The sequence below is a fragment of the Cololabis saira genome, chromosome 13 (genome assembly GCF_033807715.1).
Source record: "Cololabis saira isolate AMF1-May2022 chromosome 13, fColSai1.1, whole genome shotgun sequence".
In the NCBI taxonomy this organism is placed as follows: domain Eukaryota; kingdom Metazoa; phylum Chordata; class Actinopteri; order Beloniformes; family Belonidae; genus Cololabis; species Cololabis saira.
The window spans coordinates 42183387-42198497 of record NC_084599.1 but is presented as its reverse complement, the minus strand read 5'-3'; the positions used below and the strand labels follow the sequence as shown (position 1 = coordinate 42198497).

Here is a 15111-nt window from a genome sequence, read left to right as displayed (position 1 = left end):
TACCTGAAATGGGATATTAGCCATCTACCAGTGTTGAACAAACATTTCAAAAAGTTTTCAAATGTTTTGTGATACATGAATTCATTGTTGTTAAATCACAATCCATTTTTAATTAGTATGTAGTTATTGTATAGTGTTGCATTCCATTTGTATCCAGTTGCATTTAATGTTTTAAAATCTTGGAACACTTTTGATGAATACATTTGGATATTTGACATAACATTTTTCAATGGACTTAAATGTTACCTAATATGGCATTTAATGTATATTTTAAACAGGCCTTGAATGTCTTAAAAAGGGGTCAAACAGTAACATCTTCATATGCACATAGGTTTGAAAAAGGAGTAGGAAGGAGTATAGACTTTTTCCTAGTTCCTACCCCTTTATAACTCTATGAATTTACATTATTGCTATTAATATATCTACACAATATCCATATAAATATAGTCTATATAAATACTATTACTACAAATATTATATAAATATATATAAATATATACTATATAAACTACATAAATATCCCTATAAATATATATATGCTACATACATAATACATATAACATATATTACATAATTATAACTATCCCTCTCAACATATTGTATGTATATATATATATATATATATATATATATATATATATATATATATATAAATATATATATATATATATATATATATATATATATATATATATAAATATATATAAAATGCCATACATTCTGGATTCATTACAAATCAACTGAAATATTGCAAGCCTTTTATTATTTTAATATTGCTGATCATGGCTTACAGCTTAAGAAAACTCAAATATCCTATCTAAAATCTCAAAAAATTTAAATATTCTGGGAATCTTAATCTTAAACTGTAAACCATAATCAGCAATATTAAAATAATAAAAGGCTTGCAATATTTCAGTTGATTTGTAATGAATCCAGAATGTATGACATTTTTGTTTTTTTAATTGCATTACAGAAAATAAAGAACTTTATCACAATATTCAAATTTTCTGAGACAGTCCTGTATTTGTATAATATATAAGGACCCAAAATGTAAATTCATGATCTTGACGCATTCTCACTAAAGTCCAGCTGGGGGCGCTAAAGAGTCGGTTTGGTCATTTCCCACCTTGTCCTTCTCCCGCCGACCGCGAAGAAGAAGAAGAAGAGAGAACCGAAGAAGCCGAAGAAGAAGAAGAAGAAGGACGGCAACAAACAGTCGATCACGTAAGAAGAGCTTTAGTGGATAAACTTTGACATTTAGGGGATAAAATCACTTTTAAGGGGCGAATGCAAGTTTCCCTCCTGCAGGGGGTTTTATTCACTAACTGAATGTTTCAGCTGCTGAGCAGAGCGGAGTGTTTAGTGAGCGTCTGTTCCTTTTTCAGCATGTTTTATTCGGCGGGATGTTTCCCGAGACTGATGCGCTGCGGCGTCCGAAGGTCATTCATGTTTTTATCTTTTACTCTAAATCAATGATTAAAACCTGTCTCTCACATCTGCAATAATTACTGCTCACTTTCTACAAATCAGAGCCTTTTTTCCTGCATGTTTATGTTGTAATTCCATCAAAAATCACTTCTGTGCTTTAATTATAACCTCAATTTATCCAATTATAACACAAATCCCCCCAGAATAATCCTGAAAAATGTGTGAATTTCTGAAAAATGTATGACCTTGTGATAAACAGAGAAATAAGAGTGACCTTAGCTTGAGATAAAAGACAAAAACCAACACTGATAATAGTTTAGTTTATTGTTTGGCACAGTTTTAAAGGTATACAAGAAAATATCAAAGATAAATATACAGGACTGTCTCAGAAAATTTGAATATTGTGATAAAGTTCTTTATTATCTGTAATGCAATTTAAAAAAAAAAAAAAAAAAAAAAAAAAAAAAAAATGTCATACATTCTGGATTCATTACAAATCAACTGAAATATTGCAAGCCTTTTATTATTTTAATATTGCTGATTATGGTTTACATCTTAAGATTAAGATTCCCAGAATATTGTAATTTTTTGAGATAGGATATTTGAGTTTTCTTAAGCTGTAAACCATGATCAGCAATATTAAAATAATAAAAGGCTTGCAATATTTCAGTTGATTTGTAATGAATCCAGAATGTATGACATTTTTGTTTTTTTAATTGCATTACAGAAAATAAAGAACTTTATCACAATATTCTAATTTTCTGAGACAGTCCTGTATATCCAATTATAACACAATTTCCCTCAGAATAATCCTGAAAAATGTGTGAATTTCTGAAAAATGTATGACCCTGTGATACACAGTGAAATAAGAGTGTCCTTAGGTTGAGATAAAAGACAAAATCCAACACAGATAATAGTTTAGTTTATTGTTTTGCACAGTTTTAAAGGTATACAAGAAAATATAAAAGTTAAATACTGTACGATGCAGGAAGAGGCAAAAAACCCAATGGGCTTATTTGAAGCCTCCACCGAAATTATTAAGATTTCACATGTTATAAAGAACACAAAACAAACATTATAACTACACAAAAGTGATGGCAAACTAATAATGCAATATATAGATAATAATAAAGAATAAAGACAAAAAAAAATATGTGTGTGTGAGTGTGCATGGGATATTGTTTTTACAACTTGTATTGACTCCTGAGCAAATAAGACTAATGGTAGAAACGATCATGTCACTATGAGTGAGTCAGTTTGGGCATTTGGTCCTTTTTTTTCTCAATAATACTGTTTTTAGTGTCCTAATTAGTTGTCATGGTTTGTGTCCCCGTGTTAATAACTGATTAGACACAATTAAACAGTAAATAACATGAAATCAAATGATAAGAAAAGAGGTAAAATAATAAAAAGAACAAGTTATTAAACAATAAGGGCAGTAGAGTACAGCAGGTAAGTATTTAATTAAACACAGGGTTCCTACGGGTTTCAATGTTGTGTTTTCAAGGCCTGAAAAGTGCTTTAATTTTAGTTTAAGTGCTTGAAATTACAACTCTGTGTCTTTCACAAAATTGGGATCAGACTGTATAGTTTAGTTATTACAAGGAGAAATAAAATCAGTAAGATAAAACATAACTAGATGTTTACAGCACGATACAATGTACATAATTGTGATAAAAAAGCAGGAAAAAATAAGGAGATAAGGTGCTTGAAGATGAAAATGACCCTTGAAAAGTGCTTGAATTTGACCTTGAAAAATGTGTAGGAACCCTGTGTAATACACAGATAAATAAGAGTGACCTTAGGTTGAGATAAAAGACCAAACCAACAAAACAAATTCAGTCAGTTTTGGAAATTTGGTCCTTTTTTTCCTATAATACTGTTTTTAGTCTCCTTATTAGTTGTCATGGTTTAGTTGTTAATAGGCAGCACAATTCAACACAAGGTAATTCAAAGTGCTTTACATCAACATTAAAAGAAGTAAGACACAATTAAATAGACAGTTTGAACAGGAAGTTTGTTCCACTGGTGAGGAGCAGAATAACTGAACGCTGCCTCACCTGGCTTGGTTCTGGTTCTGGAACCACAACAAACCAGATCCAGATGAACCTCAGGGGTCTGGGAGCTTCATAGGAACTAACAGATCCAGCATGTATTTTGGTCCAAGACCATTCAGGTCTTTGAGGACCAGCAGGAAGATTTTAAACTCCGGAATCCAGTGTCCAGTGATTTCATGACCACTGTAATATGGTCCAGTTTCCTGGTAAGGACTCTGTTAATGGACTGGAACCACTGACTCTGTTTCCATGCAGTCAAAATTGGGGTTAAGGTCAATATTCCAGTTACTGAAACATTGGGAATAATCTGTTTCCATGCGTGAACAAACAGGGTTATCCCTGTTTTAGGGCTGCACGATTCTGGACAAAATGAGAATCACAATTTTTTTGCTTAGAATTGAGATCACGATTCTCTCACGATTTTTTTCCAATATAAAATTTATTGCACTTATTACTTTAACTTTCCAACAGCTGAACAAAAATATAATAACAATAAACATCTCTTGTCTTCTTTACACAAACCTTTGAATAATTTAAACAATAATAACAATTTAACAATATTTGTTCCTCCCTGAGTTGAACACCCTTTCAGAAAGGGGACTTGTAACAGATCCTGTAGTTCTGAGGCAACAACAGCTGACATTGAACATAAAAACAATAAACATCTCTCTTGTCTTTAAATAATTTTAACAATAACAATTTTAACAATATTTATGTGCAATATGTGTCAGGTGATGAGAAAGGTAGATGTTTCTCCAAATGTAATCCACAATCATTAACAAAATATTACAAACATGACAACATGATAGTTGACCATGACAGGACTACAACAACCTAGATCAGTGCTTCTCAATCCTGGTCCTCGTGGGCCCCTGTCCTGCATGTTTTAGATGTTTCCCTGCACCAACACACCTGATTCTAATTAAAGGTCCTAATTAGCTTGTCACCAAGGTCTGCACAGCTCTGTTGATGACACAGGTACTTTTATCACAGTGTGCTGAAGCAGGGTAGCATCTAAAACATGCAGGACAGTGGTACTCGAGGACCAGGATTGAGAAACACTGACCTAGAACATAGACCTAGTCCTTTTTTTTATGCAGCCATCTTTAAAAAAAAGAAAAAAAAAATGTGTTTTTTTTTTTTTTTTTAAATCGTCGTCATTTGGAAATGAGATTGCGTTCAAGCATGAATCGAGATCGCGATTTTTTTAACGATTAATCGTGCAGCCCTACCCTGTTTACATGGTAATTGTAATCATTCAGGATATCTGGATCAAACCAGCGACGCATGGAGAACATCATGACGCAATTCCCGTCATTTCCGCTTCTTCTTCCTGTATCTAAATTCAAAATAACAACAATAACAGCAGCACGGAGGATAATCAACAGCCCAGTAGAAGTTTTTCACTTTTCCAGCGTCTTCCAGCGGAGCTTGATCTGGTCTGGTGTTCGTACAAATGCTGCTTCACGCAACTTTTCTCTCACCTTCTTGTAAATCTTCTATCCCGGTACTTTCTACCGTCTACAAATGCAGAAATGTTCATATCCTTCATTCCATTTATGAAGTGATTAGTCTCCTCCTGGTCTTGGTTTCTCCGTGTTTAGAAGAACTTCCTGGACTCAAAAGACCAGGATTCCTTGTGAACAGAACATGTGCAGAAAACTAATTCATGTTCCGTTTGATGGGGATATTCCGTTTGGTGTTTACATGACCAAATATTCAGGTTTTAAAAGGAGGAACCCAGGGCTCATATTTGGGTTTTTAAAAACCCGAATATGAACAAATTCGGGTTATTAAAAGGGGTTACATGTGTTTACATGGCCGTGCAGAGGTATAACCGGGTTATTGCTAATATTCCGGTAAGAAAAGGGTTATTGATGCATGGAAACATAATCTATGTTTCACAAGCAACTGTCAAAACAAATGGACGAATGCTGCCAGTAGCTGGAAATCCGAAGCGCGCCAAAAAGAAAGAAATAAAAGCACCCTCTTTGGTGAGGTGTTGCCAGATCCTGCTGGACTCCTAATCCAGGATTACCCAGCACGTAACCCTCGCCGCCGGGGTAGACGGGGGTTAAAGCGAATAAAACAGTGGTAGTGAGAGCAAGCTTACGTCCAGAGCAGCAGTTATGCTTCACTTAGACATGTTTATGGTTGTTATTACCCTTTGTTTTGTTCCCTCCTTTGGTATCTTCACCTTTCTAAGGTTAATGCATGTACCTGTGTGTGTCTATGTGTGTGTGTGTGTGTGTGCGTGTGTGTCGGTTAGACGCCCTGCACACGTTTACCTGACACTGTTGTCTCTTTCAGGATGGGGAACTACACGTCCTCCACCGCTGGGGGTCTGACCAGCACGGGGTGTGTGCGCTTCGTTCAGGTAAGTCGATGTTTACCAGATCTGCTCACTGCCGTGATCCTGTTAGTGTTGCCGTAGCGACCAGATATCGTTCCTGTTAGTGTTGCCGTAGCGACCAGATATCGTTCCAGTCGGCTTCGGCATTTTGTGTGTGACTAAATACTTTAGTTGCACTTTGACATCTTTGGTCAATGTTGTTCTTAAATTGATGCAGTTAATGATGCGTGCGTGTGTGAGAACATGACTATCTAGGTTCAGTATCAGACGATATAAGACAATACACAACTTCTTTTCAGCAGATCTATTTCAATACGACGGAGTACTAGGGCCAAACTAAAAAAATGGAAATTGCGAGAATAAAGTCATAATGTTGTGAGAATAAAGTCGTAATATTATGACTTTATTCTATCACAACTTTATTCTCATATTATTATGACTTTATTCTCGTAATTTCCAAATTTTTTTTGTCTTAGTTTGGCCCTAATACTCCGTCATAATTTCACAAAAAAACTAAAACAGAATTATAAACACTAAGTTCCCTTTCTCTGGATTTAAGACAATGAGATGCAGCGAGGTTCTGCTGATCATTAGCCCATGATGAATTGATTATAAATTGGTGTAGACTTCTAAAAAAGCAGCTTGGCAGTTTGCTCGTGTGGCACCTTCAGGTTTAGGTTTATTCAGGTTCAGGTTTTACGTTAACACAATCCCAAGAGAGCAAATCTTAGCTCATCAGTCTGGAGAGGCTTCTAAAACCGTTTCCAAACTATTTTGAGTCCAGCGTTTTACAGCAGAAAAGATGATAACAAGTGGAAGGTTCTAGGACATCTGCCAATCTTCCCAGGAATGGACTCACCAGCAAATATACCCCACGTTCAAACTGTGTGGTAGAAAAACCCTGATAGCCTTACTGGCAAACATTGGAGCTGTGAACTTTCATACATGCGAGCGAAGTAAGAGATTCAACAGTTGCAGCTTAGTCAAAGTTCACAACAGCACTATTATTAACAAAGTTGTAGAATAGCGCCGCTCGTGATTGCAGCTTTAGCACCTTTTATGATGAGTAGCCATAGCAACAGACGAGTTGTTTGGCAGCGGGACCGCTGATCAAGATATCAAGCCAAATTATCCAGACTGATACCCCAAATCCCCCACAAGTTGAAGAGGATGTAGCGTAGTCCGTACCAGCCGCTGGCTCCAATGCTGCGTGTTGCTAAGCTATGGCGGGACCCAACGCAAATCTGGCGGGAGCGGGCGGTTTGAACTTTGCTGAGCGGGCGGCTGAAAATAAACACTGCAGGATCGAGATGTAGCCTAGCGACAAGATGGAAATCAATGAGGTGGAAAATAAACCTCAAACAAGGTCTTTACAAAACAAAGACGAAGCCAGGCCAGTCAGATATTTGGAGAAACTGTGTTTAGTGTCTGTGGAGCATCTTGGAAGAGAGACGCACTGGACCGCAGTCTGTCAGCAACATTCTCTTCCTCCACAGCAATGTAATGGCCAAGTGATTCATTTGTTAAATTAATTAGTTTCATTCATTAACTTTCTTTATATTATGTTATTTAGTAGTGTTATTTGAGCCACTCACAGCTACTCTCGTTGCTATAACATCAATCACATAATTGATGCGTGTGGGAAAGGTGAAAAAGCTTGTGCGATGATGACAATGATGGATTTGCATCTAACTTCGGTCAGGTGACCTATGAACTGTCAATTATCCATCAAACTCCACAATTATCACGTTAACAATAAATCAGATAGATTTGTCCAGGACATTTCTTTTGCGGGGACGGGAGAAGACACAAAATCGATGCATCTCTATTATTGCGCGACATGAATTCTCAGTTTTGCGGATGCGGGCGGGAGCACCACAGGGAACTGTACTCTCACCACTCCTCTTTACACTGTACGCCTCAGACTTCCAGGACAACTCAGAGTCCTGTCATCTGCAGAAGTACTCTGATTACTCTGCAGTTGTGGGTGAATCTGTGACGGACCAGAGACCGAGGACAGAGAACCGGTGGACCGTTTTATGGCGTGGTGTGGGAACAATCGACTCATCCTGAATGTGAACAAGATAAAGGAGATGACTGTGGATTAAGTCAAATCATTTTTCCATCATGGACGAAGAAGCAGAGTATAAATGCCTCGGCGTTCACCTGGACGACACAACACTGGTGCTGTTTATCAGAAAGGACAGAGCAGACTTTACTTCTTAAAGGAAGGTTACTGTAGTTCTTTCAGCATCTGCAATAGAGGGTCTGCATTGACGTCACTTCCCCACTGGACCAGCCCCCTTACTGCACTGAGTGACAAAAACAGCTGCAACTACTAGAGGAAACTGTGGAGAAGATGGGATAACAGCCGATTAATGTGCTTAAATTAAAGGCAGTTGGACTTGACAGTGACCCATACAGTTACCCCAAGAACCAGTGGTCCATGGACATTAATATTTGGTACAGTTACCAAGAACCAGTGGTCCATGGACATTAATATTTGGTACAGTTACCCCAAGAACCAGTGGTCCATGGACATTAATATTTGGTACAGTTACCAAGAACCAGTGGTCCATGGACATTAATATTTGGTACAGTTACCAACAACCAGTGGTCCATGGACATTAATATTTGGTACAGTTACCAAGAACCAGTGGTCCATGGACATTAATATTTGGTACAGTTACCAAGAACCAGTGGTCCATGGACATTAATATTTGGTACAGTTACCAAGAACCAGTGGTCCATGGACATTAATATTTGCCCACCAATCCAGTTTCCTGATATTTATATGTACTTAATTTCTATGCCGGGGAAATACACGAAGCAAAGCTTGAAGGCTTACAAAAGTCTTGACGCTTGGTCCGACTTCAAGGCAGGATTTGTTGTAGAAATTAAAGTCATGAGGACACTGAACTTTATGATTTGATCGTTTAACGTTAGCTACCCAAAAATCCAACATTACCTGATACAAAATGGGAACCACAAATCCACGTTTCGGTGCCTGGAATCCAGTTGTTTCTGTGAATTGCAGCGATCCATTTGTCTCTCTTAAGCTTATTTTTGGGCAGTCTGTAAAACGATAACTCCGATTTCTTGCTAAATCTATGAGTACAGTCGATCACACAACAGCTCTTTCCCATTTTCCTCATATCTACGAAGTCGTGAGGGTACTTGGTTTTACCCAGATGAGTTATTAGATAAGTACAGAACGGTGGAAAGGGTTTTGTTTTTCCATCTGAGCTGTACTTTCCTAACATTCAGACCTGCTAAGATTAAAAGATGACTGCTCATGGTTTTACACAAAAACAAAACAAAGCCCTGGATTAAAATAGGCTGCGCTAACATTTGCACATGACTCTACACATGACATAACATCTTTGATTAAATTTGATCTGGGACGGACCCAAAAGTAGCATCTGAGATTCAATATGTAATGAAGTTAATTAACATTGATATTTCCAAGAACTCGGACAGAGATGACCTCGAATTATCCAGATTTATCTGAAATGTGCCTCATTGTGAAGCGGTTACATAGACGTGTGCGTTTGCATTACATCACCTCTGGGTTGGAAGTAGGCCGTCGCCTCAACCTGTACTTTTGGGATGGTATGAAGTGTTTAAAATATAACGTTTATAAAGTGTTTTGCTCCATTTCTTTAGCTTCTCTTCATTTCTTCGTAGATTTCTGTCCATGAATGTCAGGCCTGAAAACCGTTACGAAAAGATTTGGAAATATTTAAGACTAAAGAGGCTATAAGAAGCTATAAAAAAAAACAAATCTTAATTCAAACATGTGATTATGAAGGTGATTAGGGAGGAAAACAACAGCAAAGCTGGATGGAGATAGTTTAGTTTTAGTTTAGTTTATTGGTCCTTTCAGTTTCAACAACACAAATGACCCAAAGTAGAGGTGTAAATCATCAGTGTAATACAAAAAAACATAATTTTTTGGTATATTTATATACAATTTTAACTAAAAACCAAGGACCAAAAGGTGTAGACTGAAGCCTAAGCTCATGACATATGGGCAGAAATATGTGCCACTAGAAACTTAATTTGAATAATTTATATTTGAATTTCTCAACTTGAATCCAGCAAATAAAGTAATAATTAATGTTTTGCTTAAAGGTATAGTTGGTCACACACTCCTCAGCTGAAATTTTTCTACAAAACGGCAAGATATAAATCTGCACTTTTTACACAGAATGGAGAAAACACAATAGGTTTCGAAATATCTAGCTCCCATTGGTCGTTTATATCGTTGAAAGAAAATAGAGGTTATAGTAGGCTACGTGAAAAGGAGTTCTTTGTATCTGCACTCGATTGCTCTTCACAGTAAAATTGAAATTGAATTGCAAGAACTGAATTTGAATTGTGAGAACTGAAGGTAGATTCAGTTTTTCAATGCAATGATTCAAATTAAACAATACAAATTCAAATTATGTGATTCAGATTCAGTTTTTCAATTCAATTATTCAAGTTGAGCAATTCAAATTCAAATATAAATTATTCAAATTCAGTTTCTAGTGGCAGTCTACCCTTTTCACATAAAAAAGTGTTAGCTTTTAAAAACTAGTGCATTTAGGATTTAATGAATGAAACAAAATACATAAATAAATCCGTATGAGAAGTTGCCCGAGTATAAACAAAATAACTGTACACAAACATACAGCATATTCCACATGTCATTACTAAATATCATTCCATACAGTTTATATATAAGCACATACATACACATGTCCATAGCTACATGCCTATGTGTATTATACCTTTGCTTTATATGTATTAATCATGTTGTATTAATAGGTGCTTTTGAATTGTAATAACGTGCTAGATAAGTTTATCATCTGTAACAAAATAATAGAAATCCAGAGGAATGTGAGTAGCGGTGGGACGAGGACACGGACTGGACTAAACTGGATCCCTCCCATCGTCAGAGCAGCGCGTCACACGCCGTCACTCGTAATTGAAGCACATGAGCCGGGGATTCACTTCGGGGAACCTTATCAAGCTCATGAGGTTTCTCTTTCTGCACAGAGTAAAATACAAACTGTCCAAGTTGCACACTGACGTCATGAGTCGTCATTCGTAGGCTCAAGGTCGCCGTACAACAATCAGAATACAAGAACACAATTTAAACACTAGAGAACAGCAAAGTTTGCAGCAGAACACAAAAGACCACGTAAGTTGTAAGTGTACTTAGTTGATTAAAATCTCATTTGTGTAACAAACTTCACCAGTAAAGTCAAACATGACAGAGACATGTAATGACAACCAAAAATCTTCTAGAATATGGTAGTTTCATATTTCTGTGATGACAAAAGCAAATTTATCACCAATGTCACGCTGGATAGACTTTACAACAACACATAAGGTCCATTTTCTACTTATTTCCTTAATGTCCCAGTTTACATACGTGCATTTTATGTTCATACAATATTGTGATTGGTCTGATCTGTTTATAGTTTACATCATAACTGAACTAAGACACATTGAAGCGTGTGAAGGTCGAGCCTCGTCTATGACACAAGACACGGCGGTCTCTCCTCTCTCTTTCCGGTCTCTCTCTCCGGTCTCTCCGGTGTCTCCAGTCTGCGTCCCCCCTTCATCTGATTGGTCCATATTTGATAGTTCCCCAAAAGTCACCAAATTTTGCACCAAGTCAGGCTTGGCGATAAATTTGATATTTAATGGTTTGCATTAATGGGCGTGGCCTAATGGCTCAACAGCGCCCCCCGGAAAACTTTGTGCCTCAAGCCCCACAATACGGTTTGACGTACATGCACGAAAATCGGTACACACCTGTATCATGTCACAACTTAAAGAAAAGTCTCTTGGCGCCATGGCCGAAACCAAACAGGAAGTCGGCCATTTTGAATTAATCGTGTAATTTAGGCGTAATTTAGGCCATTTTTTCGGCCGTTAATGTGGCCCGAACCGTAACGTGCACCCAGGTGTGTTATACATCAAAATGTGCGTCTCGATTCTGCAACAACACGCATTACTTTTCTCACTCAACAGCGACGATAGACGCCAAAAACCGCGCCCCCCCTTCATCTGATTGGTCCATATTTGATAGTTCCTACTTTCTGCCATAACTTTTGAATGGTTTGATATAGAGTTGTGGGTGTTTCATCCACTAAATGTCCAGTTCTGAAGAATCTACATCAAGTCATACAAGCTTCCACTGCAGCCTGAACCTGCACAAGGGTGGAGGACCGTTCATCGCTGCTTGCAGCTTTAATTATATGTTTAATCTCGTCTTGACTTTTACACATATTGATCCTTTTTTTTTCTTAATCTGCTTCACCTTCCAGGACGTGGTGTCACAGAACTGCGTCGTCATCTTTTCCAAGACCACGTGTCCATATTGTAAAATGGCCAAAAATGTGTTCAATGAAATCGGTGCCAACTACAAGGTGATAGAGCTGGACGAGCACAACGACGGGAGGAGCCTGCAGGAGGCCTTGGCCCAGGTGACGGGCGCCAGAACGGTGAGAACATCACACTTCCATTTCATCTGGTTCAAGGGGAAACACTTGTGCTGAGTCAGCGCGGACGCGGCTCCTTAAAAACTATTCCATTTTCCTAAAATATGGCCTTTAAATTAGGGCTGGGGATCAATTCAAATGTCAAGAATAAATTTGATTCTGATTCTTAAAATTCAGAATCGATTATCAAGATTCGATTTGATTCCGATATTGAATTGGGTTAGTGTTATTAAAACTGTTTTTTTGAGCTGTTGCATGAATTATATGAATAGTGGTAGAGGACACCGAACTTTATGATTTGACCGTTTAACGTTAGCTACCCAAAAAATACAACATTACCTGATGCAAAATGGAAACCGCAAATCCACGTTTCGGTGCCTGGAATCCAGTTGTTTCTGTGAATTGCAGAGATCCATTTGTCTCTCTTAAGCTTATTTTTCGTCAGTCTGTAAAAGGATAACTCTGATTTCTTGCTAAATCTATGAGTACAGTCGATCGCACAACAGCTCTTTCCCATTTTAGATGTTTTCCAGTTGCTCAAACTGAAAGTTTACGCTGACACTCAGTCTTTCTGACACTCAGTCTTTCTGAGACAGAGTTTTTTGCAAATCTCCACGTTGGCCGGAGTTTTCAGAAATTATCGTTTTTGGAGACTTTGAGCTCCGTTTTCGTGTAAACGAACGGACAAAACGCATGAAAACACCACCGTTTTTGCTACGTGGAAACAGGGCATAAGTCCTTCTGCCACTCAGTGGGCGAAACCCGCTGTGAAGTCGCATCTGTGACGTCATGCGCATTCCCTCTATTCCAGTTTCTCTGGACATTGGGGTTACATTGGGTTCAAAGTGTGTGACTGTATTTTTGGATTAAAATTTTGGTTAAAAAGTCTTCAGTTGAACTTGGTCAACCCTGTGATTTGACACTGTACCATCCTTGTCCAGGTTCCCCGGGTCTTCATCAACGGGAACTGCATCGGCGGCGGCTCCGACACCAAGCAGCTGCACCAGCAGGGCCGGCTGCGTCCGCTCATTGAGCAGTGTGCCCCCTGCTGCTCCGGAGGAGCCGAGGGCTCGGGCAGCGGACACTTCCAAGCCTCACAATGACTAACCGTTCTGCTGCTTTTTCTAAATCCTATTTTTGTTGAATATTCGCTCCTCCTCGTCCTACATGCTTTAGATTGCTTAAGCATGACTATGTCCTTTGTTTGCCAAAATGCGAAACATACGTGATATTTATTTGTATTTTTCTCTCACAAAGACGTCCAGCATGTATGAAACTTGAACCGTGGAAAAGACTTGTGTTTTGCCTCTTTGGTCGTCATGGCTGTTTTATGGAAGTATAAAGCAGGGAATGAAAAGCCTAAACGAATGTGAACACTATGCTTCTGATTTATTTCATTTTAATGGTAAATGTGAACGTTTTTGCAAAGCAGAAGCACTTGGATTTTGTATGATTATGGAAATATTGTCTACGCTATATATATATATATATATATATATATATGTAAATAAATAAATAGTCTTTAACAGTGTTGGGACTAACACGTTATTTAGTAACGCGTTACAGTAACGCCGTTAGTTTTGGGGTAACTAATACTCTAACGCATTACTTTTTAAATTCAGTAACTCAATTACCAAACGGTTACTCCGTTATTTCTGGCTACAGTGAAGCTTTTTTTCCCCGCACGCGGAGACCAGAGGTACGGTGGAGTATTAGGGCCAAACTAAGACAAAAAAAAAATGGATATTACGAGAATAAAGTCATAATACGAGAATAAAGTTGTAAAATTACGAGAATAAAGTCGTAATATTTTGAGAATAAAGTCGTAATATTTTGAGAATAAAGTCGTAATATTACGAGAATAAAGTCGTAATATTAAATATATTATAAATATATAAATATAACTTCGTAAAATGCTCAATATTCCTCATTTTAACACAGAGAGAAGATCTTCCTGTTAGTTCTCATAAATTACCACTTTGTTCTCGTAATATTACAACTTTATTCTCACATTACGACTTTATTCTCATAATATTACAACTTTATTCTATTACGACTTTATTCTCGCAACATTATGACTTTATTTTCGTAATTTTACGACTTTATTCTCAGAATATTATGACTTTATTCTCGTAATTTCCAATTATTTTTTGTCTTAGTTTGGCCCTAATACTCCGTCATACGGAGGAAATGTAGTGGGCGAGTCAATTATTATTATTATACAATTATTATTATTTGTATATTATTATACAAGGCTTCAAATTGCAGAGATCAGCACCGCCTCGCACGTATTTCCCTGCTCTTCTGAGCCGCTGCATCCCGACTCTGTAGCGTCTTTTTCTCCTAAAGCCATCGGTGCAGGGGTGTTTTTTCCAGAGAAGAAAATAGTTATGGGTCGTTGTTGTCGCTCTTTTTTCTTCTGGGCACAAAGATTCTTATAAACCGACATGCCACCATGGATTATATCTGAGACTGTAATGAACGATTCATCAAAGGCTCCCGCTCTTGAGCTGCTGCTGATCAGTTTCACTTTCACAGACACGTCACTTTGTTATTACACTTATTATCATTCAAGTTACACTCGTTAATCGCCAATTTTGGCAGTATCGATTAAACACTTGAATATAACAAGGTATTTTTGATTAATTGAAGGAGTGGGACGGGAATTGCTTTACAAATCTTATTATATTCCCTCTGAGTACAACTTATTTTATATTTTTCTAACCAAGCCCTGTAGTCTAAAAGACCTCCATCAGAATCCATCATATCCTTTACA

General features: G+C 37.5%; 1 protein-coding gene across 3 annotated transcripts; it reads left to right on the top strand.

Moving 5' to 3' along the window:
- Positions 1-1185: 1185 nt before the first annotated feature.
- glrx2 (glutaredoxin 2) lies at positions 1186-13839 on the top strand. 3 transcript variants are annotated; one of them, XM_061737307.1, is made up of 5 exons: positions 1202-1224; positions 1386-1439; positions 5796-5862; positions 12162-12338; positions 13277-13839. In XM_061737307.1, the coding sequence occupies exons 2-5, from the start codon at positions 1387-1389 to the stop codon at positions 13436-13438; spliced, it is 459 nt and encodes a 152-aa protein (XP_061593291.1). In that variant the 5' UTR covers positions 1202-1224; position 1386; the 3' UTR covers positions 13439-13839. The 3 variants fall into 3 exon arrangements, with proteins under 3 accessions (XP_061593292.1, XP_061593291.1, XP_061593289.1); XM_061737308.1 differs by lacking the exon at positions 1386-1439 and having other exon boundaries at positions 1186-1224; XM_061737305.1 differs by lacking the exon at positions 1202-1224 and having other exon boundaries at positions 1251-1439.
- Positions 13840-15111: the final 1272 nt, after the last annotated feature.

Bases quoted from the DNA above. Each gene is read 5' to 3' on its own strand.
- glrx2 (XM_061737305.1), top strand. From the start codon at position 1,330: ATGTTTCAGCTGCTGAGCAGAGCGGAGTGTTTAGTGAGCGTCTGTTCC. The intron at 5,863-12,161 runs GTAAGTCGATGT...TTCACCTTCCAG, and splicing joins GGTGTGTGCGCTTCGTTCAG to GACGTGGTGTCACAGAACTG. The intron at 12,339-13,276 runs GTGAGAACATCA...ATCCTTGTCCAG, and splicing joins AGGTGACGGGCGCCAGAACG to GTTCCCCGGGTCTTCATCAA.